Source organism: Panthera leo, chromosome E2, assembly GCF_018350215.1.
Source record: "Panthera leo isolate Ple1 chromosome E2, P.leo_Ple1_pat1.1, whole genome shotgun sequence".
Lineage (NCBI taxonomy): Eukaryota > Metazoa > Chordata > Mammalia > Carnivora > Felidae > Panthera > Panthera leo.
Window position 1 is genome coordinate 5,929,082 of NC_056693.1, and position 24,494 is coordinate 5,953,575.

General features: G+C 40.7%; 2 protein-coding genes across 2 annotated transcripts in view; one reads left to right on the plus strand and one right to left on the minus strand.

The window, feature by feature from the left end:
* Nucleotides 1–5,831: 5,831 nt before the first annotated feature.
* LOC122208854 lies at nucleotides 5,832–15,675 on the minus strand. The gene is given in 3 exon segments (XM_042920310.1): nucleotides 5,832–6,663; nucleotides 14,198–14,720; nucleotides 15,556–15,675. Coding segments are annotated over 3 exon segments (1,326 nt in total). The 3' UTR covers nucleotides 5,832–5,980.
* Nucleotides 14,287–24,494, plus strand: part of LOC122208855 — a 58,901-nt gene continuing 48,693 nt past the window's right edge. The window contains 3 exon segments of the mRNA XM_042920311.1: nucleotides 14,287–14,938; nucleotides 16,785–16,890; nucleotides 21,104–21,168. Coding sequence (XP_042776245.1) covers nucleotides 21,154–21,168 — 15 coding nt within the window. The 5' untranslated portion in view covers nucleotides 14,287–14,938; nucleotides 16,785–16,890; nucleotides 21,104–21,153.

Below are 24,494 nucleotides of genomic sequence, written 5' to 3' on the forward strand. Positions count from 1 at the left end.
ATAGTGGTAAGTACCATGAACGTGTTCGTGTGTAATGATCAACTGACAGGGTTTCCTAATTTAAACAGTGTTTTCAGGCAATGCCCACATGCTGAGGTCATCTTTGTGCAGAACCACTGAAAGCGTATCATGCAAATACAAATGGGGAAGGGCAAGTGGGTGGAGTAGAGAAGCCAAAAATTGCCCAAATGGGAACATACTAAACTGGTTGAGGAATATCCACAATTGTTGTTTGTCTTGGTGAAATGTGATACTACATTTCCACTATAGACATTTGAAATTTGGGACTCCTCGTAGTTAGAATTTTTATTTTTTATTTATATATTTTTGAAGTTTTTTTAATGTGTATTTATTTTTTAAGAGATGGAGAGATGGTGTGAGTGGGGAAGGAGCAGAGAGAGAGTTACAGAATCCAAAACAGGCTTCAGGCTGCGATGTCAGCACAGAGCCTGATGCGGGGCTCAAACCCACCAGCCATGAGATTATGACCTGAGCTGAAGTGGGGCGCTCACCCAACCGAGCCACCCAGGCGCCCAGTAGTTAGAATTTTTGAAATTTTAATAACAAAACTCCCCCAGAGGGCTTAAGATTATATGTGATAGATCCAAAACCATGACCTGTTTGGAGAATGCACAGACCTATTTCTTTACGTCAGACTTACCACTACCGAGAACACAGTGGTGGGGTAGGGTAATGAATTAATGGACAGATAGTAAATCTCATTTGTCAAAACTGTCTAGGTATTTGATCCCAGGACTTGTTAAGATACATACTCTTCCTATTGTCTACCCTTATACCCAGCCAGGGGTATGTTGCTTCTTCCACTTACAAAAGTGTATCAAGTAATATTGGGTGTGTCTTTTACACCTCAGTTATATCTTCAATGTCCATATCATCAAAAAAAATTGTAAGATATAAGAAGATATTGTACTTGCAAATTGAAAAGGAACAAAATCGCATTATTTCATGTTTTCCTAATTTAAGACCTAGTAACTCCCAGTTCCTAGTTTTATTCTTACAGTTGAGAGGAATCTTGTGTTACCATTGCCTAATATTTTGACTATAAGATTGACCTTTCAGTACGTTTTATGTCCCAATTTTATACTAACTGAGATGTGATGAGAATGGGACTCTATGTGCAAGATCGGCAAATTTTTATGTAAGGAACATATAGTAGATATTTTATTCTTTGTAGGCCATGCTGTTTCTGTTATCGCTCTTCCAGTATGTCCTCATTGGGTCAAAAGTACCTAAATATGAGTGTGGCTGCATTCCAGTTACACTTCACATAAAAACAGATGGTAAGCTGTACTGGGCTCATGTTCTATAGGTGGCAGGGTCCTGATCTACACAAAGGAATTAAGAGCACTAGAAGTAGTAATTATATGAGTAAATAAAACCTGTCTTTCCTATTTTTAAGCCTCTTTAAAATATAGTGGACTGTGTAAGACACTAACAGCCTAGCATATACGTGTATAGCGTTTGGAAAAGAAACCTACACTAATGGTTACGCAGGGCAGGAATTTAGAGATGGAAGTCCATGTGGAAAGGAAGGGTCAGGTCAGATGCTCTATATGAAGAAAGTATAGACTCACGTGAAGGTAGATTGTGGTAAGCTGTACAGGATAACCCTTAAAGCAAACAAAAAACAATAGTTACAGCTAACACCTGTGAACCAAAGAAATGGATTTAAAATAAAATCATTTGTAAAAATTCAGTCATTTCAAAGAAGACAGAAAGACAGGGAACAGAGGAAAGGAGACATTATAAAAGCAAGAGGAAAATAATTTACATCTATATATGTGTAAAAGGAAATCGTATAAAGGCCCCATTGACGAGCAAACATTGTCACTGGATTTTTTTTCTTTTTGTTTTTTTGTTTATTTCTTTTGAGAGTGAGGGAGAGTGATAATCTCAAGCAGGTTCTGTGCTGTCGGTGTAGGTCCATCATGGGGCTCCATTTCAAGAGCCGTGAGATCATGACCTGAATGAAATGCAGAGTCTTAACCAATAACCATGTGAACCAACCAGGCGCCCCTGACAATTGGACTTTTTGAAGACAGGCAACACAATGTATCCTAAGAGAAATTCACTTCATAAATTAAGAACACAAAATAAAATCCTAGACCAAAGATAAATGGAAACGCTATAATGAATATAGTGGCTATATTAAGATTAAAGTAATTTCAAGAACAAATAATATGACCAGGGATAATGAGAACTATTTCAATATCATAAAGAGGTACATTCACCAGAATGACATGAAAATCCTAATTAATCCCTTGTTTTCACTACAAACAAATATGTAATCAAATACTCCCTATTTCCAAGTCAGACACTAGGACCATGATGGTGGACATCCCCTAGTTCACAAACACACACATACAAACATTACACATAGATGCAAATACATGTGCATACACACAACATAATCTTAAATGCACAGCCATACACCCTCACACTCTCAACATACACTCCATACCAACTCACACTCATGCACACACTCGTGAAATACAAGCACATATGTTTACACACACTCCCCCGTACTCCCACATTCCCAGTCCCTTGTATGTAATTACATTCAAAGAGTCTGCATGCACATGTGTGTCTCCACAATGTGCTCATATGTTGGAAGAATACAGGCATCTCCTGACCTTGGATGCCTGAAAATGGGGGGCACTTGCCACCTTTTTTACTTCTTCCATCCTTTCAACAACCCCCAAGGATGATATTTGTCACATGCAATATCTTAAACTGCTGTGGGCATTGCCACCTCAGGTCCAGGTGAACGGGGCAGAGTTGGAAGGTTACAGACGAGTGATCCAGCAGGGTCCAAATGAGGCCAGAGGGAGGGGGTTATAGGCAGTGTGCAGAGAGCATGGGAGCGTGGAGGAATAGATGGAAAACTTCAAAGGCGTATGATGCCATAGTACTTGACAAATAAAGATAGGGACAGAGAACCTAGGGGAGAGGTGAAAATGAACCCTGAAGTATGGGATCTGAGTCATCTACATCAGTATGAGCACAGAGTTAGCTGTGGATAAGTAAATAAAATGGCAAAGAGAAAACTATAGATCTGTGTGAGGACAGGTAATTCCCAGGTTGGTCTACTCAGAGAACCTAAGAGCAATGACACCCCAGTAGCAAGGAGAACACCCAGCACCCACATCTTGGTTTCTAACACTATTCTCTTAAAAAAAAAAAAAAAGTGCTCCTTGTAATTATGGCTGATTCTATGGCAGGAGCAGGGAAAATACAAGATGAGCCTGGGAGATCTTATAGTGACAATGTTAAGAGTAAGGAAATAATGTTTTTTAAAAAAATGGGGACATATCTAGGGGACATAATGGCCAAACCTGAACAGAACTCCTGCAGCCTGTCACCAAATCTCTGATACCAACTCAGTGTCCGGTGATGCAATGTAATTGTGACTTTATTTGGTCTTAGTACAGACCCCACAAGTTAAGGGCAAAGTTGTTCCCGGGACTGCCCCCACTTCAGACACCAGTCATGAGTCAGGCATTCCCAAACCTCCCACACATTTCCAGCCAGCTAAAAATTTAAGGTTTCCTCCACAGTTCCCTCTGCTTCAATATTTGCTGGGATGACTCACAGAACTCGGAAAGTGCTATATGTATGATAATCGTTGATAACTAATTTCTATATTGGGACCTAAAAAATTGTAGGCCACATTAGTGGCCTGACCCACATCACAAATCTAAACCTAAATCAGCCTGCTCTTACGTGAAACATCCAGCAAAGAAACCAAACATACACCAATCACAGTCCTCCAATGAAGCTTCAGGTAGCCGATCTTACCCTGTATTCAGCACCTCCTGGTCTTCCAAGGAAATTCCTGACTTCCTAGCCAATCATGCCCTAATCATGCCCTTTAGATTGAGTTCTAAAACTCAATCTTGCCCCAAATCCATCAGGAAGAGCACTCCACTCCCTGCATGGGAGGCTCTGTCCTCCTCAAATCAAGGGTTGTCTTCCCTGGAATAAAACACAGCAAACTCGTTACTAAATTCTTTTAGTTTTGTCATTTCACATTTCATTGTAAAGGATAGCAGTAAAGAGCCAGATGAAGGCATCCATAGGGCAAGGTTTGGGAGGACTGCCCATACAGTAGCTTTTGTCCCCCACCACGAAGCTCCCAGGAGCTTCTCCAGGAGTTTAATCAGGGCTTCACTTAAGTCATTGGCCATATGACTGAACTCAATCTCCAGGCAGACTCGTTCCTCTCCCCAGAGGCTGGGGTGCTGAGTGTTTCCATCCAATCATGTAGTTGGTCTTTCAAAGGTGTCCAGTCCCCCATTTTGAAGTTCTGTGGGGGAACTCGACAAACCGCGAGTTAATGACCCAACATGAAGTCAGAAGTCCAAGCAACTGAGCCACCCAGGTGCCCCTAAAGTATTTCTTTTTTTAAATTTTCTATTTTTAAGCAGTCTTGATACCCAATATGGGACTCAAAGTCACTATCCAGAGATTAAGAGACACATGCTCTACTGACTGAGCCAGCCAGGCCCCGCAAAAGTCGTTCTATGTTTCAGTTATATCTTTGTTTTCCTTTCAATGGTGTCCATGTTGCCTTGGGGGTGATTTCAAAAGCAGTACTACCCCATGTTAAAATACGTTCCTATACTCCTGTCACAGAACCTGGTCTGGATCACCCGGTGAAGAATCAAGTGGCACTTGAAGAAATTGGAAGGCAGGAGGTTTATTTCACACTGGCGGGCTCAGAGGAGATCACTCTCCAGAGATCTGAGCCCCGAGCACAAGGATGGGGAACAATTTATAGTCTGTTACTTCTGCATTAGTAGTAATTTGGTGCGTGGCAAGCAGGGTAGGAAAAAGAACCCAGAAGGGGAGTCTTCGGGCAGCGACTGAAATTCTCCTACCAGTCCTGTCGGTCATCTTCTAACATAATTTTTCCCTATCACTCCCGCTTCAAATTGCTAGTTCTCTCTGGCACCAAGCTTGATGAAAGGGTCCTCCATAACCTCTTGTATCCTCAAGTTGGAAAAGCAGAAATCCGTCTTGAAATCTCTTTATCGCCAACACAGCCAACTGCCATCAAGATTTAACACAGTACAATCTACCTTCTAAACATCTCAAAAGTCATTTAGTCTTTTCCCACATACCAATCTGTTCACTGGCTCCTTCCCACGTGCTCCTTTTGTAAAATTCAGCTGACACTTCCCCCTTGTTCCTCTTTGTCCCCTGCAGTTTACTCTTCAGAAGTTGACCAGAAAATATTTTCATGCACTCCTCTTGCTCCTTAAGCGTTACCGCATTTTCAAACATCCCCAATTTCTCTTAGATATGAGGCATAATATTCATAGCATAGCCTCCAAAGCCAGCAATAAATAAAACCTGCCCCCCCTCCTCCCGCCACCTTCACCCAAGGCCATTTGCGTGACAAATCAGGCTTTACAATTGCATTTTCAAGTACATCTTGGGAAAGTTTAATATCTCAATTTTAAAGTTACACATTGAAACATAATTCCAGTATGTTCACAGTATTTCAAGACTTTTATGGAATCTATCCTTCTGTGACCAGTAATAATACAACTATAGAAGTACATCGATATTAATTACAGATGATTTCATGTACCATGCTCTTTACCATTTCATATTAGGTTAGTGTCAGTGTGTCTCATTTACCCCTGTCTATGCAATGAAATTGGCTCATTGTTCTTAACATTCTTTGAGGTCTCAGTGCATCTATACTGAACAGGTAGGTGGAAGACAATTCATATTTCCCTGATGGGATGAGGGAATTCTAGATTTCTTCCACAGCAGACATGGTACAGCCTGAATATGCTTGGGTCATGATTCATGAGAACAAAACGGCTAATAGTTGAAAAATATGTAGTGATTAGTCCAGTGACATTCACCAGCTACCAACTAGAATTATCAAGGAGATCCAAGTAAACTTGAATGATGGACAAAACGGCATAAAATGATACAATGGTGGTCACCAAAATAAGGGTGCTTTCGGTGGCTCTGGTCTCATGGTCTCACAGATGGGTCTGGGGGAGACAGTGTTCCTATGGATGCATTGGACCATCTGTTTGTACCTGTGAGGAAGAAAAACCATGGAGCTGGTGGCCAAGGTCATGAATCCCAAACACAAAATGTCAAAGAAAGATGTCATTGCTGCATATAATGAGCCTGTGATCTTGTCGCTACACTGTGAAGCAGAACAATGTCCCAAACCACTTTTTTTGGTAGTAGTTTTGTTATTCCATTTACCAGCCATATAAATAGGAAAAAACAAGTTTATGAACATGCAGAACACCCCACACAGGATACTGGAGGGGCCAATGTATTTCGGAGTTTTTACTTTAAGCTCTATCCACCTAGAGTTCCCAGGGTTGATTGGGATAGCTTGGAAGACCCTCAGGGGGCAGATGGAACAAATCGACATACCTCTGGTCACTCTGTGAACATACAAAAGAACATAGCATCCATAATAATTAGTGAAATGTTTTAGTCCTAAAGCTATCATGGTCTCTGGGATTCCTCTGGAAAGAATGACCAAGGAGTTGGCTACAGACAGGTTCCTAAGAATCAAATTCATGGATCTCGGCTTGCATCCCTTGAAGCAAAAGGACGTCTAATGATAGAAGAGTCAGAAATTGCCCAGAATTCCAGTGACTCCAGGATAGGAAGATCATTGCTATATTCACATCCACCGAGGCCATTCTGTCATTGTCTAGAATTCAGTATTCAAAATCACAGGCAGTGAGTTCTGCATGAAAACATGAGTTTCGGCCTACATTTTCCTGGAAAACAAAATCTGCACTTACATTTCATTTCCCCTGAGAATGAACATCTAAACTATATTGTCTTTTGTTAAGAGATTTCCCAAGGTACATATGTGTCTCTTTATAGCACTTACAATGTGTGAGTCTGTTATTAACGCTTTCCCTATTGTAACTTATATAATATTCACAACTCTAGGAGTTAGGAATTAACATTACCCTCATTCTATAGACGAGGAGAATTTAACCGCAGGAAGTTAAGTGACTCATGTAAATAGCAGTAGAATCAGGATTTGAACCTTGGTGGCCTAGTTGCCATGACACAAATGCTTTCTACTGCTCTATACTCTGCCAGGAACCTCGTCATGGGTACATGCACACACACACACACACACACACACACACAGACACCTCATATTTTAAATTTATTTTACTTTCTAAACCTGGTTTGGTCATTTCCCAGTTTTAAGTATTCTTTATAACTAATATAACTAAGGAATGAAGATTGAAAGCTTTAATAAATTTTACATGCATTGAATAATTTTATATGAGCCAGTCTGATTTATTTAATGTAGAGAACTGTTAGGATGACAGCAGAAGTCATTTCATTTTTTGCCTGGACCAAAAGGACAATGGCATCCGTAACAGAAATCATTGTGCGGAACTGCACTGTGTGCTAACGTATGGGACATGAAACATCACATAGTGATAAAGCTTATTAGGGCAGAAAATAAATTAATCATACTTAAAGATCACATCACTGTATATTTGTTATTTTAGAATACACAAATTGAAACTCGAATTGATATTTGATTTAGAAAATCTATTCAAATACAATACAAACCTGCAAAATGGATCTGTAGACTTGGAGTCTTGGGCATTTAATGAGTTGAAAAGCAAGAGAGGTGAGTAGTGAGCTGGGAATACTGTTGAAATAATTTTAAACCAGAAGAAATGTAGCTTAAAATTGTCTTTTTTTCTTGATGTGAATTTTTAAATTAATTTATTATTTTAAAATTAAAATATAAATTAAAGTCCTTCATTTTCCCCCCTTGAATCACTCTATAGTTAATAACCTTATCTTAAAGGACCTTTCCTAATTTCAGGAAAGAAGATTGTCTCACAGATCAATATTGCACAGAGGTTTTCAGTAGAGACACAGTTACTGTCTCCATTAAGCACATCACACTCAAATTACAGAAGAATAAATTTCAGCAATTCCCATTAGACACGCTGTTTCTGCTGTGAATCAGGTTTTTCAGTTAGTTCCATCGTACACCTTATCACATGCACATGCCTTTACAGTGCTCACAATATTGCTTCTAAAAATGTCTCTCTGACTCTTCCTCACGGTATTGAATGGCTGCTTAATTCTGGAAGTATTTTTTTTTTTTTTTTTTCTAAATAGACTGTCCATGCCCAGTGCGGAGTTAGAACTCACATCCCTGAGATCAAGACCTGAGTTGAGGTCGAGAGTGGATGCTTAAACGACTGAGCCACCCCGGTGCTCCCTGAAATTACCATCTTGACGTATCTTAAATTCAGACTCTGATGGCACTTGGATCAAACACCAAGAACCCCGTTAATGGGGGTTTTATTAAATTTCGTTAGCAGCACTCATGCACTGATTGAGCAGTCTCTCTCACAAGCTCAGCCTGTGCCGGAAGATTCTTTTCCCAGACATGCTCACCTATTATGCTCAGCAGATTCCTGCTGCATCTCCCAACCGTAGAGACTGTGGTCTCACACTAAACTAGAAGATACTCACAGACTCCTTCCTGCTGCCAGGACTGGAAGCTGGGTGTAAAGTAGCAGGCAAAGCACGTGTGGGAGGGAGGAAGCCAAACCCTGAGATAGAGGTTAGTGATTCTGTGACCTCACCTCCCCAAAGAATTGCCATCAACATGTCAGCTGTAGTGACAATGATAGTTCAACACTTGGGGAACTGAGAACGGTTCTGAAAAACTCTTTAATTACCAGGATCTATTAGAAGTTTGTAGTGAGCAGGTCCAAAGGGACCGTTGGAGTGTTTTAGAGAGATTCTTCCATTATTCCTGGAAGCAGACAGGGTGTCACATGGCAGGAGGAAATGCCAAGGGATGAGCCCTGAAAGACCAGCCGAGAAGCACATGAGCCTCATTGGATTCTGTGCTTCCCTGAGGATTTCTCTGACCCCAGTCTAATCCTCTGTTACTCCCCAGACCCGAGGACCACCACCATTTAACTTATGGGCAGAGAGAAAGAATCCTCCAAATGACCCAAGAAGGATTTTCTGTTTTTAAAATTTTCAATAAATGCAAATAAAGAGCTTGGTGAACAAATGAGATTAAAAATCATTTGTCCACCTCTGCAATTCAAAAATAACTAGAAAGCCTATATAAAGTGGACATTTTCTCAGAAAATACATTTTACCAAAATTGACTTAAGATAGGGAGTCCAAACAGACCAATATTCATAGAGAAGAGGAAGTCGTCTTTTTTTCATTTATCAGTCCCTCACAAAAAAAAAAAAAAAAAAAAAAAAAAAAAACACGAAAAAAACACCAGGATCAGATAAGCCACCAGATTCTTCCATTTCTTTAAATAGAAGACGTGCTAATGCTGCTTACTGAATTCAAGAGCATTAGAGTGGAAGTAAAATTTCCAAATTATCTTTATACTTCAAATGACATTCTGAGACTAAAACATCCTAAAGTTTGTACTAAAAAGAATACTATAGAAAGATGTCATCTCTCCCTACAGATGGTACCATGGACAATAAACAGCCAAAACCCTGAAGAAGAATAAAGAATTATAATGAGCCAAGAAATTTGTGTCTCCCATTCATGAATGAGTCACTGTTAGGAAATTAATATACTTCATATTTTTGAAGAGAAATCAGAAATCTTACTCATAGTTACAAAAACATTATTTGGAAGAATACAACATCTAAGGATGTTAAGTCAAAACACTTGAAATTAGGAATTTCTTTCGGATCTTTCCCAACTTGGCAAAACAAAATCTTCTTCTTGTTCATAGGGAAGTGCTAGAGATACTCCACTAAGGCCAGAAAACGACACTAAAAAAAGTACATGATCACCTGTTGTATTCATTTCTCATTGTGTTGGAGGTTAGCCAGGGCAATGTAAAATGGCATAGAAATTAGAAACAAAGACATAGAAGTATGTTTTTCAGATGATAAAAGTTTGTCTGGAAACACAAAGGAACTGTTAGAAAATCTACAACAAAAAATAATTCCATAAGCTAACAAGACAGGATACTGACATTCAAAAACAATAACGTCTTTTTGCATAGGGTTTTTTTTTTTTTAATTTTTAAATGTTTATTTATTTTTGAGAGAGAGACAGAGTGTGAGAGGGGGAGCGGCAGAGAGAGAGGGAGACAGAGAATCCAAAGCAGACTATAGGCTCCGAGCTGTCAGCACAGAGCCCGACATAGGCCTCGAACTCACCAACCACGAGAGCACGACCTGAGCCAAAGTTGGACGCCTACCCGACTGAGCCACCCAGGTGCCCCAATAGGGTAGTATTTTTAAGATTTCATTTTTAGAAATCTCTACACCTAACATGGGGCTCAGGTCATGATCTTGAGGTCAAGAGTGGTAGGCTCCACCAACTGAGTCACCCAGGTGCCCCTGTACATAGGATATGTTTGTACAGTAGCCTAGGTACAACAAATAATTGTTTATGACTTACAGTAGGAGGGTCATGCAGTTACAAAATTGTAACATAAAATGAAATAGGGGCACATGTGGTGCTCAGTCGGTTAAGCATCCAACTCTTGATTTCAGCTCAGGTTGTGATCCCAGGGTCAAGGGATTTAGCCTTGTGCCTTGTTCTGTGCTGAGCCTGGAGCCTGATGGGATTCTCTCTCTCCCTCCCTCTGCCCTTCTCCCTCACTCTTTCTCTAAAACAAACAAATAACTTTAAAATCATAAAATGATATAATCTAACCAGGAATGAATCTAACAAAAATTTGTAAAGCCTATAGGGAAAAAAAAACATTCCTGAAATATATGAAGGTAGAAATGAATGTAAATTACATCACGTTCCTGGGTAGAAAAACTCAATATTATAAAAAGGTCAATTCTCCTTTAGCTAATTTATTAATTTAATTTGATCCTGATAAGAGATACCATCAGTTTTTCAAACTAGCAATGTTGCTGCAAAAATCTCAGAGAATAGTAAGAATAGCCACAAAAAGCTCTAAAAAAAAAAAAAAAAAAAAAAGAAGGAAAACCCAAAATGACTACAGTTATCCTTCTGAGATGTTTATTTTTGAACAAACTATTAGATCAGTGAAGGTAAAAAGTCAAAAGTATGCCAAAGTGCGTAAGAAAAGTTAATAACCAGCAAAAACTAAAGTGGGGATAACATCATAAACACTTGGTATTTGGGGAATGGGAATTCCTTTCAATAAATGGTCTTATTCTTCACATCCTACAGCGAGACAAAGGTCAAACAAAGAGAAGTCTATATGGTAAATAATAATTAAAATGGTTAAATTCCTTCCTAAGACCTGCTTCTCAAGCACCTGACTGTAGCCAACCTCTGGCTCATCATCTTTAAAGAAGTCATTCAGCGATAGCTTTGTGTGTGAAACGTCCTCATTGAGTTTTTATGCTAACTTGTTTTTTTAATGCTTTTATTCATTTTGGAGAGAGACAGATGCGAATGGGGGAAGGGCAGAGAAAGAGGAGGAGACACAAATTCGAAAGCAGGGTTCAGGCTCTGAGCTGTCAGCACAGTGCCTGACATGGGGCTGGAACTCACGAACTTCGAGATCGTGACTGGGAGAGAAGTCAGATGCTCAACCCATGGAGCCACCCTGGTGCCCCATATGCAAACTTGTTTTGTATGTTCACAGTGGCCAGTGATGTATCCATTGGCATCACCTGCTTCTTGAGTGTCTTCAGGACATCAAGATTGGCCCCAGGAACTCCAAGATGATAGAACTTAAAATAAAAGCTCTGCATGTATCTCTAACAACCAGCTGCTTGATCCTAAGTGTGATGGTAAATACCACTTTGTCTCTTCCTGGGACTGACTAGGAACAGTGAAAACATCACAAAGAACTTTGGAGGGGCGCCTGGGTGGCTCAGTCAGTTAAGCCTCTGACTTCAGCCCAGGTCATGATCTCAGTTCATGAGTTCGAGCCCCGCATCAGGCTCTGTGCTGACAGCTTCAGATTCCGTCACTCCCTCTCTCTCTCTCTCTGCCCCTCCCCAGCTCATGCTCACACCCTGTGTCTGTCAAAAATAAATAAACTTAAAAAAAATAATTAAAAAGTTTTTTAAGAAGTTTGGGGATTCTGAATAACAGTATCTCACAATCACCACTTGCCCTACTTTTAGCCTTCCCTCCTGTCGATATTGGAATTCATGATCTGAACCAGGAACTGCATAATTTTCAAGCTCTTAAGATATAAGCAGTGGGTCCAGCACATTCAGAGGAACAACATATCCAGATTTTTTCCGGAGGTGAGGTCTACCCAAGGCATCCTTGTCTTGGTGAACACCTTTGTATCGTTTTAGGCTCTCTCTTCCACCTTTTCTTTTTTTTTTTTTTTTTTTTTTTAATTTTTTTAACGTTCATTTATTTTTGAGACAGAGAGAGACAGAGCATGAACGGGGGAGGGTCAGAGAGAGGGAGACACAGAATCTGAAACAGGCTCCAGGCTCTGAGCTGTCAGCACAGAGCCCGACGCGGGGCTCGAACTCACGGACCGTGAGATCATGACCTGAGCCGAAGTCGGACGCTTAACCGACTGAGCCACCCAGGCGCCCCTCTCTTCCACCTTTTCATGTCATTTGGCTCTTTCTAAAAACCTCAGTTGGTGGGTGCTGAATCCCTGTGCTCTAATCACTCCATTTTTTTTTTTTTAATAATCAGCCCTTTTGTTCTCTGGAGCCCTGACCTTATTGTGTCCAGGGTCGTCTCTGCATGCTACAGAAGGAATACTCAACCGTCTAAAATGACAAGATACCTATAAATTATTGTAAACTGTTGAACAATGTGTAGTCATGTGTTCATTCACTCCTTGCAGAGATTTAAGCACTGGAGGGGGCAGTCACATAATAGGATGCGAAAAGCAAATGCAGCCATCACCTCCTTCAGAATTTCCACAGGAAACAGAAGAGGAGCTACTAACTTGCATATTTCCTGTTAAAAATTATTGAGTGGATATGATGCTACTGAAAATGTGAAAAACTACTTTTACAATTTGCTTGTATTATTCACATAAAGAACAGACATCCTTATCACATGTCTCTGTTAATATTTCAAAACCAGTATTTCATCAGTACTAGGAAAAGTTAAATATCTCTGAAAGAGTACACCTTTAGGAAGCTTCATTATCTGCACTGGGCACCAAGCATTCAGAAACAGAAAACGAAAAGATCAGTTGAAATATCTAATATTCGGGGTGCCTGGGTGACTCAGCGGGCTAAGCCTCAGACTCTTGGTTGTGGCTCAGGATCTCAGGTTTTGTGATATCCAGCCCAGAGGTGGGGGGGGGGGGGGGGGGGGGGGAGGGGCGGCGACAGAGGGCTGTGCTCAGAGCCTCCTTGGGATTGTAGATCTAGCTCTCTGCTTCTCCCCGCTTGCACTCCCTCCTGTGCTTTATCTCAAGATACATTTTTAAGAATCTAATTTTCAAGGAAAAAATAGCCTTCCAAATAACTGAGAAGAAAGATTATTAAAAATGCAATTGCAATGATATTTAGCAATAAGGGCTTAAGCAAATACATGTGCCATCTGGTAGGTCTCAAAGGCGTTTGGATTTATACTTCCTCTCGAGAGGTGTGGATTCGAATATCAAATTTAAAAACAGAGATTAAATTAATGAACTCCCATAGAGGCAGAAATGTTTGTTCCTTTAAAGGAACATGCCAGCCTTCATCCCCCACCGCCCAGGGCCCAGCGGGGAAGGTCAGGGAACACAGTCCAGCTAATTAGAAGTGACAATTCAGGGAAAAGCTTTGATGGGAGCTAATACCAAACTGCACATTCCCCAGAGAAGAGTTTTCGCATTTAGCGTCCATCACCGACACTGACCACCCCGGCGTTTGCTTCATTAAAGAAGGAGCTGTCACGTCCGGGTCTCAATCGTCCCATGAGGACCCCCGACCCCAGGTTCCCGCACTGCTCCGCCTGCCGCTGGACGCGCGTCTCCACTGCTCGCTACAGAAGTTTCCCCGAGCACCGGGCTCAGCTTGTGAAATACCGCCGCTCCCAACACAAGCGGCCTACCGTTCCCTGAGGTTGTACCCAGCCTGGCTCCAAAGTACACCAGCGGGTCTGGAAGGGATCCAAAAGCAGAACCAGAAAACGCCAGACAGGAAGGACAGACTGGCCGACGTTACGAGATTGGCAAACGGGGTAGCACCCTGCGCGCCCAGGCCCCGCCCCCAACCAACACGTCCTTTACCTGCCTTGGCACCGCCTCGCCACGAACGCGCCTGCGCGGTTTTCTGCAGCCCCGGAAGCTGATCCCGCAGAGCAACGTGCGCTCTCGGGTGAGTGAGTCTCCATTTTTCTGGTTCACACCAGCGGTCGCGCTCTTTAGTGCCCGCCTCCACCCCAGGTTTCGGGGTCGGCTGGTAAGGTAAAGTTCTTGAACCGTCTCCTCCCTCTCCCCTCTTGCGGCGTGGCTGTAAGAAGTTCCGAGTTCTTTCGCTCGGGGCGGGTCCCGGGGGTCTGCCGTCGTTTCCGGCGTAAATCGCTCCGAGGCGGATTCGGGCCCAGCCTTTCTGCCCGCGGTCCTGCAGATCCCGATATCCCTGCCGGTTACGTTCCTGCTCAGAACCTTTCTGTGATTCCCGAGTCTCCCCCCGACCCCATCCCCCAACTGTGTCGGGCCCAGTCGTCACTAGTGAGGTGGATGCAGGCCGTTCGCCCCGCCACAGGGAGGGCAAAGAGGGGACACACACGGCGGGGAAAGACGCAGAAATCTGCGGAGTTAGAGGGTCATCAGAAGGTGTGGGGAGAAAGAACGGCGGGGATTGAAACAGAGGCTGCAGCAGAGTGGGGTCACACGTTTGGAGGAGGAATAGCGAGGGAGGGAAACGGAAATGGACCAAAGGACAGAAGAAAAACAAGGACACAGAGAGACTTATACAGAGAACAAAACACGTAGTGGTCTGGGCCAAAGCACAGGACCCAAACTCTGGTGAGTACTGAATTGATTGGGTATGGGATGTTACGTCGTGACGTACTGATTTGTGGCCCTATGACCTCATTAATCTAAAACTTGGTGAATTGTTCCAGTTATGCAGGAGAGATTGCGAGTTTTGACACCTGGTGTTTGAGGCATCTGCACTTTCTAAGTATTGCATCAGAAGATAATGCCATTTGCAACCCCTACTCATCTAGAGGGCAGAGGCCTAGCTCAGTCAATGAGGGAAGACTTTCTGTAACCACATGGTGCTTTTTACAGTGGCCATTATTAACAGTACTGTTTCTCTCCCCCTTTTTTATGGCTCATGGCATTCTTTTGTAAATTTGATGTATCCTCTTTATCTTTAATATCATAATCCATTGGATAGCTTTTTAATTTCCAGATTATTTTACCTCTTAATTTTATCGTTCAGATTATGAGTTTTACATGCTTTCTACTCTATCATATATTCGAAGTATTCTTGGATGTCTGGCAAATAACTTTATAGTATTTCATTACACATCCGTTAAGGATGTTGATAATCTTTTAACACTACCTTAAACCTACTTTAGTGTGCTAATTTAATATTCAACAGCTCTCTTCTTCCCTTAAGTCAGTTTTTAAATTACCGAGCAGTGAGCTGATATCTCCAAATAAGTAGATGATACCCCCAAGGCCCCTTTATCTTTCTGTAAAGAAGTTGATGGGTGGGCTGGATTGATGTGGAACTTTGTTCCAACACTGCCCATCCTTTCATGATTGCTCAGAGCTCAACCCCACAGGTGACCGTTTTTCATGTTTTCCAGGACTAGTAACTATTTGTAATGTCATACAGTTTTTCTGGGAAAGAGGAATTAAATGCTTGACTTTGATTAAACCCATAAAAGAGAAGCTTCTCTTGTTTATGAGTATGAAAGGTAATCTGGAATTAGGACAAGCCCTTTCTACTTCAACCTGTCCAGGCCACCATTTCAGAATTTACTTACATCCAGTTCTGCTCACTCAACTCAGACTTCTTTCTTTTTTCACAAACAAGTTGGATTTATTTTAGGAATAAAAGAATGGTTTAACATTTCAAAGGCAATAATGTAATCCATTACATTAACAGAAAAGAAGACTATATGATCATCAGAATAGAGGCAGAAAAACATCTTTGATAAAATTCAACACTTATTCATGTGTGAAAAAATCTTGGAAAACTAGGAATTGAAGGAAAGTTTCTTAATTAGATAAAGGGTTTTAAAACATTCCCAACACAAGGCATGTTAATAGTGAAATATTGGAACCTTTCCCTCTAAGATGACAAATGAGACCTGGTTGTCTGTGTTACCGTTTCTAATCACACTTGAACTGGGTGTTTTAGAAGATAAACTAAGAAAGAAAAACAGATCAGGGTGCCTGGGTGTCTCTGTCAGTTAAGTGTCAGACTCTTCAGTTTGGGCTCAGGTTGTGATCCCACAGTTTTCTGAGTTGGAGCCCCACATCAGGCTCTGTGACAACAGTGCTGGACCTGCTTGGGATTCTCTCTCTCTCCCCCTCTCTCTCTGCCCCTCCCTCGCTCGTGCCATCTCCATCTCTCTCAAAATAAATAAACTTAAAAACAATTAAGAAAGAGAACCGGATCTTACAAAGATTGAAAAGGAAGAAATAAGTGTTTCATTACTTACAGATGACATGGCTGTGTGTGTGGAAATTCTAAAAGTATTTGCAGAAAAAACTTACGAGAATTAATAAATAAGTTTAGCAAGTTTAACAGATAGAAGGTCACCAATAGGATATATTTAGGAAAGGAGGTATTATGAGCAATTGCTTTACACAATTAGGGAGGTTGTGAAGTTCCTCAATTTGCCATCTGCAGGCTGGAGATCCAGGAGAGCCAGTGGTGTAACTCAGTCAGTCTGAAGGCCTGCGAATGAGGATCCAGGCCAGCAGGAGAAGATTGATACCCCAGCTCAAGCAGTTAGGTAAGAAGGGCTCAATTCTTCCTTTGCCTTTTTTTTTTTAATTTCATTTTTTTTAATTTACATCCAAATTAGTTAGCATATAGTGGCAACAATGATTTCAGGAGTACATTCCTTAGTGCCCCTTACCCTTTTAGCCCATCCCCCCTCCCACAATGCCTCCAGTAACCTCAGTTTGTTCTCCATACTTATGAGTCTCTTATGTTTTGTCCCCCTCCCTGTTTTTATATTATTTTTGTTTGCCTTCCCTTATGTTCATCTGTTCTGTCTCTTAAAGTCCTCATATGAGTGAAGTCATATGATTTTTGTCTTTTTCTGACTAATTTCACTTAGCATAATACCCTCCACTTCCATCCACATAGTTGCAAATGGCAAGATTTCATTCTTTTTGATTGCCGAGTGATACTCCATTGTATATATATATATGTATACCACATCTTCTTTATCTATTCATCCATCAATGGACATTTGGGCTCTTTCCATACTTGGCTATTGTTGATAGTGCTGCTGTAAACATGGGGGTGCATGTGTCCCTTTGAAACAGCACACCTGTATCCCGTGCATAAATGCCTAGTAATGCAATTGTTGGGTCATAGGGTAGTTCTATTTTTAATTTTTTGAAGAACCTCCATACTGTTTTCCAGAATGGCTGCACCAGCTTGCATTGCCACCAACAATGCAAAAGAGATCCTCTTTGTCCGCATCCTCACCAATATCTGTTGTTGCCTGAGTTGTTAATGTTAGCCATTCTGACAGGTGTAAGGTGGTATCTCATGGTGGGTTTGATTTGTATTTCCCTGATGATGAGCATTTTTTCATGTGTCGGTTGGCCATCTGGATGTCTTCCTTGGAGAAGTGTCTATTCATGTCTTTTGCCCATTTCTTCACTGGATTATTTGTTTTTTGAGTGTGGAGTTTAATAAGTTCTTTATAGACTTTGGATACTAACCCTTTATCTGATATGTCGTTTGCAAATATCTTCTCCCATTCTGTCAGTTGCCTTTTAGTTTTGCTGATTGTTACCTTTGCTGTGCAGAAGCTTTTAATTTTGATGAGGTCCCAACAGTTCATTTATGTTTTTGTTTCTCTTGCCTCCAGAGACGGGTTGAGTAAGAAGTTGCTGTGGCCAAGATCAAAGTGGTTTTTGCCTGCTTTCTTCCCAAGGATTTTGATGGCTTCCTGTCTTACATTGAGGTCTTTCGTCCATTTTGAGTTTCTTTTTGTGTATGGTGTAAGAAAGTGGTCCAGGTTCATTCTTCTGCATGTCGTTGTCCAGTTTTCCCAGCACCATTTGCTGAAGAGACTGTCTTTATTCCATTGGATATTCTTTCCTGCTTTTGTCAAAGATTAGTTCGTCATACATTTGTGGGTCCATTTCTGGGTTCTCTGTTCTGTTCCATTGATCTGAGTGTCTGTTCTTGTGCCAGTACCATACTGTCTTGATGATTACAGCTTTGTAGTATAGCTTGAAGTCTGGGATTGTGATGCCTCCTACTTTGGTTTTCTTTTTCAAGATTGCTTTGGCTATTCGGGGTCTTTTCTGGTTCCATTCAAATTTTAGGATTATTTGTTCTACCTCTGCGAAGAATGCTGGTGTTATTTTGGTAGGGATTGTATTGAATATGTAGATTCCTTTGGTTAGTATCAACATTTTAACAATATTTGTTTTTCCTGTCCAGGAGCATGGAATCTTTTTCCATTTTTTTGTGTCTTCTTCAATTCTTTCATCAGCTTTCTGTAGTTTTCAGTGTATACGTTTTTCATCTCTTTGGTTGGATTTATTCCTAGGTATTTTATGGGTTTTGGTGCAATTGTAAATGGGATTGATTCCTTGATTTCTTTCTGTTGCTTCATTGTTGGTGAATAGGAATGCAACCGATTTCTGTGCATTGATTTTATATCCTGCAACTTTGCTGAATTCATGAATCAGTTCTAGCAGTTTTTTAGTGGAATCTTTAGGGTTTTCCATATAGAGTGTCATGTCATCTGCAAAGAGTGAAAGTTTGACCTCCTCCTGGCTGATTTGGATGCCTTTTATTTCTTTGTGTTGTCTGATTGCAGAGGCTAAGACTTCCAGTACTATGTTGAATAACAGTGGCGAGAGTGGACATCCCTGTCTTGTTCCTGACCTTTGGGGGAAAGCTCTCAGTTTTTCCCCATTGAGGATGATATTAGCGTTGGGTCATTCATATATGGCTTTTATGATCTTGAGGTATGATCCTTCTATCCCTACTTTCTTGAGGGTTTTTATCAAGAAAGGATGCTGTATTTTGTTGAATGCTTTCTCTGCACCTGTTGAGAGAATCATATGGTTCTTGTCCTTTCTTTTATTGATGTGATGAATCACGTTAATTGTTTTGCAGATATTGAACCAGCCCTGCCTCCCAGGTATAAATCCCACTTGGTCGTGGTGAATACTTTTTTTAATGTATTGTTGGATCCGGTTGGCTACTATCTTGTTGAGAATTTCTGCATCCATGTTCATCAGGGAAATTGGTCTGTAGTTCTCCTTTTTAGTGGGGTCTCCGTCTGGTTTTGGAATCAAGGTAATGGTGGCTTCGTAGAATGAGTTCGAAAGTTTTCCTTCCATTTCTATTTTTGGAACAGCTTCAAGAGAATAGGTGTTAACTCTTCCTTAAATGTTTGGTAGAATTCCCCTGGAAAGCCATCTGGCCCTGGACTCTTGTTTTTTGGGAGATTTTTGATGACTAATTCAATTTGCTTACTGGTTATGGGTCTGTTCAAATTTTCTATTTCTTCCTGTTTCAGGTTTGGTAGTGTATATGTTTCTAGGAATGTGTCCATTTCTTCCACATTGCCCATTTTATGGCATATGGCATATGGCTTCTGATTTCATTGATCTGTTCTACTGGTTTTTTTGGTTTTGATAGCATTAATTTCTGCTCCAGTCTTTATTATTTCCTGTCTTATGCTGGTTTTGGGTTTTATTTGCTGATCTTTTTCTAGCTCTTTAAGGCATAAGGTTAGGTTGTGTATCTGAGATCTTTCTTCCTTCTTCAGGAAGGCCTGGATTGCTATGTACTTTCCTCTTATGACCTCCTTTGCTGTGTCCCAGAGGGTTTGGGTTGTGGTGTTATCATTTTCATTGGCTTCCATATACTTTGTAATTTCCTCTTTAACTTCTTGGTTAGCCCTTTCATTCTTTAGTAGGATGTTCTTCAGTCTTCAGGTATTTGTTACGTTTCCAAATTTTTTCTTGTGGTTGATTTTGGGTTTCATAGCGTTGTGGTCTGAAAATATGCACAGTATGATCTCAATCTTTTTGTACTTGCTGAAGGCTGATTTGTGTCCCATTATGTGGTCTATTCTGGAGAACGTTCCATGTGCACTGGAGAAGAATGTATATTCTGCTGCTTTAGGATGAAATGTTCTGAATATGTCTGTTCAGTCCATCTGGTCCAGTGTGTCATTCAAAGCCATTGTTTCCTTGTTGACTTTTAGATCAGATAATCTGTCCAGTGCTGTGACTCGGGGGCCTTTTTGATTTGTTCAGGCTCTCCACAGATTGGATGATACCATTTCACCCTGTGGGTGTGTTTGTTTTTGGCAGCTTTCTGGGAGAGGGTGTGCAGTTATAATTGGAGTTCACAATGTGACCAGTTCCAAAAATATTGAAAACCACTAAGAGGCAGGAGCATAGCCTCAGAGACAGGGACATGCCTCTGTCAGCTCCACCCTCTCTGTTTATCCTGGCTAAATCTTAAACATTTGATTGTGTCAACCTTTGACATTAAACCCTCTTACAGGCTTCCCATCACTATCAGGACAAAGATCTAAACTTCTCAGTATTGCTACCAGGGAACTCTGGAGCTGGGGTGGCCCTTAAGGGCTGGTCCATATTGATGGAATGTACTGGCTTCTGTGTACTGCATCAACCATTCCTTGGATGCTGGCTGCCTAGGGAGGAGCCAAGATCTTGAAAGAGGCCATTCCGTTTGGCCAAGTGCCAGGCAGACAAGACAATGCAGTTGCAGTGGAGTGTAAATTTGAGCAGTAGGGGAGGCCTTCGTGAAGAAGTGGGTAAAAAATGCACTTGTTGGCCACCACATAGGACATTATTGTCCCTGCATCCTCCTGTTGCAGTGGGCAGGAAAGGACTTTTTCCAACAGTAAGTTTCTCTCCTTATGTATATTGTGGCAGAGGAAGGGGTTATGTTGATTCTAAACGTTAAACAACATACCTTTTGTCACACAGTATAACCTTACCTGAGAAAGAAGACTAGAAGAAGAGGGAAAAAAGAAGGAATGGCTCTTTTCCAGGTAAAATTCTTTTTTTCGTTGATTGTTCCTTTTCCTAATGTGTCACACTTTGGACTTGTTAATCTTCTCTGTCTCCAAGATGTCCTGCCTAAATTGTTTACTCACACCCAGAGCCTTCTCCCAGTCTCCTCTCCTCTCCGTGCAGATTCCATCTCACTGTGACCCAGTGACATGGAACTTGGGAAGATGCTCCTTTTAGGTGGTCATCCTGTGAAGGATTTTCTTCACAGTCAAGAACTAGAGATGGGAAGTAGGCTCTGTGGTGTCTGTGAGGTTGGGCAGTAAGAATTCTTCAGAGGTCCCTTCTGAGTGCCCTTTCAGGTCATATAAACCAGGATTAAAGAGATTACATATGTAAGTAATGTATTAATGTACACAAGTACATGATAAACCCTGGAAAATACGTTTGACGGAAGTTTGTTTCGTCTGTTTTTACAAACACCTTTTGATGGTAAAGATGGGTCATTGTGCTTCTGACTGCGCAATATTAATACTTTGGAATAGAATGGGAAGTTCAAAGTAGAAATAAGAAATATAGAGGGTGTTTTATTAACATAATTAGTTTTCAACTGTAGAATCAACCTGCTGCTCTAACAGTGTCACAGCGTATGAGTCTGGAGTTCTGTCTTGTCCAACGAGAGACAGACGCAGAATGGAACATGAGAGAGGCTAATGTCCAGGAGGAGACAAGATCCCCGAACAGGGGATCTCTGTATTTATTGAGCTCACAAGATATTACACACATGGTAAATGTGATGGAAACAAGATCTTACAGACGTGAATGTGTAGAAAACAATCAGTAATCATTGTGTGTGTAAGAAGCAAAGGGTTTGGGTCAGGAGGTGGAGTTTGTCATCAAAGTACATTAGTATATTGACGTCAGATGGAATGTAATTTCCTGCAGGTGATGTAGTAAGTTACTCCTGATCCCATTACAGTATTTCCCTAGCTAACCTCAGGAAGTGTTCTTTAAATTATTTATAGCACATCCATCACATAAAGACCATGGTGTTCTTTTAGGAACTCTTACACGCTGCACATCTTTTAGCCAGACATAGGAGCAGAACTTTGTATCATCGGAGAGGCTGGTGCTCAATTGTCATTTTGCAAATTATTGTTAAATCTTATTATTATTTTTGTACTAACCCACTCTAGTATATATTTTTCTGGTTCAGTTCCACGCAGTGATGCAATTTAGAAACTAAGAAGTAAAATGTCGCCTTCCGTGTCATATCTTTCAGCATCACTGATTGTCTTCATCAGGAACCTGTTTTTTTAGTGCAAATCTTCTAAAAAATCATTTAAATATTGTAATGTGATATTAGAATATATTCTTCAATAAATGTTTAATCATATTTTATTCTGCAAATTGAAATATTTACATCCCATATAAATGGAAGTTGTTTTCATCTTAGTAAACATGGAGATAACTGCTATTTTAGATCCTCATTGGCGCATTCTCTAAATGAAGATACTTGGGTCCTTTAAGGAATGTTTTAAAGAATGCCATGATGGCTCTTTCTGAGTAGGCTGACCTCACTACAGACATCTAAGGATATCTTAAGATTGTACATCTGTTAAGGAAGATTAGCAGGTTAATGATGGTCTTTCTGAGGAGGCAGAAACATTCCACTTATTAAATAAAGATTTTAAATCAACTGTCTTGAACATCCTCAGCTAAAGGAAAACATGGAAGAGAACTGAGAAGTAGGAGAACAATGTTTCAACAGATAGAAAATGTCATTAAAGACAAAGAAATAACAGTACAGGGATGGAATAGAAATTCTGGAGTTAAGGGGCGCCTGGGTGGCTCGTCGGTTGAGCGTCCAGCTTCGGCTCAGGTCATGATCTCACAGTCTGGTCCATGGGTTCGAGCCCAGCATCGGGCTCTGTGCTGACCAGTCAGAGCCTGGAGCCTGTTTCGGATTCTGTGTCTCCCTCTCTCTCTGACCCTCCCCCGTTCATGCTCTGTCTCTGTCTCAAAAATAAATAAGTGTTAAAAAAAAAAAAAAAAATTCTGGAGTTAAGAAAGTATAAACACCCAAATTGAAAACCACTAGAGGGTTCATCAGCAGATGGTCAAAAAGAATAAGAATCCGTAAACCTAAACATAGATTAATTGAAATTATCAAATGTGAGGAGAAGAAAGGGGAAAAAAGCTGAATAAAAGGGAAGAAAGGAAGAAGAATGGCCAGAGACCAAGAAACCTTTGGGACATTATAACGAATACTGATACAAACGTAATAGGGGTTCTAGAAGGAAAGGCAGAAAGAATATTTGAAGAAAGAAGAGCTGAAAACCTCCCATGTTTATCAAATACAACCTACACATCCAAAAAAAACGCAGTGAACTTGAACTAGGTCAAATGCGTGGAGATCTCTGGCAGTCACATAATCATTCAACTTTTATAAGACAAAAAGAGAATGTGGAACGTAGCAAGATGGAAACTTCTCAGGTACCGGGATTCTGAATAAGTTTAACAGCGTGTTTCTCATTAGAAACTGTGGAGGCCAGGAAGCATTCTCATGACATAAAGTTTGAAAGATTAAAACAAAATCTACCAGAAATTCATTATCAGGCAAACTGTACTTCAAAATTGATAGTGAAATTAAGAGACTCCTAAGTGAACAAAGGCTGAGGGAGTTCACACTTACAGACTTAACTTACATCAAATGCCAAATGGGTTCTTCAGGCTGAAATGGGTGGAAATTAGTGGTACCTCGAAGCCATAGGAACAAATAAAGAACACTAGTAAAGATAACTACATAAGTGAATATAAAAGCCAGTATTAATTTATTTTTGTTTTCTAACTCAGTTTTTCCTGTGTGTCTTAAAAGACAAATGTGTAGGGGCGCCTGGGTGGCTCTGTCGGTTAAGCATCCGACTTCGGCTCAGGTCATAATCTCACAGTTTGTGTGTTCGACCCCTGTGTTGGGCTCTGTGCTGACAGCTCAGTGCCTGGAGCCTGCTTCGGATTCTGCGTCTCCCTCTCCGCCCCTCCCCTGCTCATGCTCTGTCTCTCTCTGTCTCAAAAATAAATAAAAACATTAAAAAATTTTAGAAAAAAGACAAATGTGTAAAACAATAATAAAAATCTGCTCTTGAGTGTATGAAACATCTGTTCATATCTTTTATGAAGAAGTAGTTTTTGACAAGAAGATAAAGGTTGTATAACAGGCTTGTTAGTATGCTATTAAAGCTAAGTTAGTATCAACTGAAATTCAAATATTAGTAACCTAATATGTAAAAACTGCAATCCCCAGGGTAACCGCTCAGAAAATTACTGGGAAATATACAGAAAAATCAATACAAAGGCAGTCAAAATA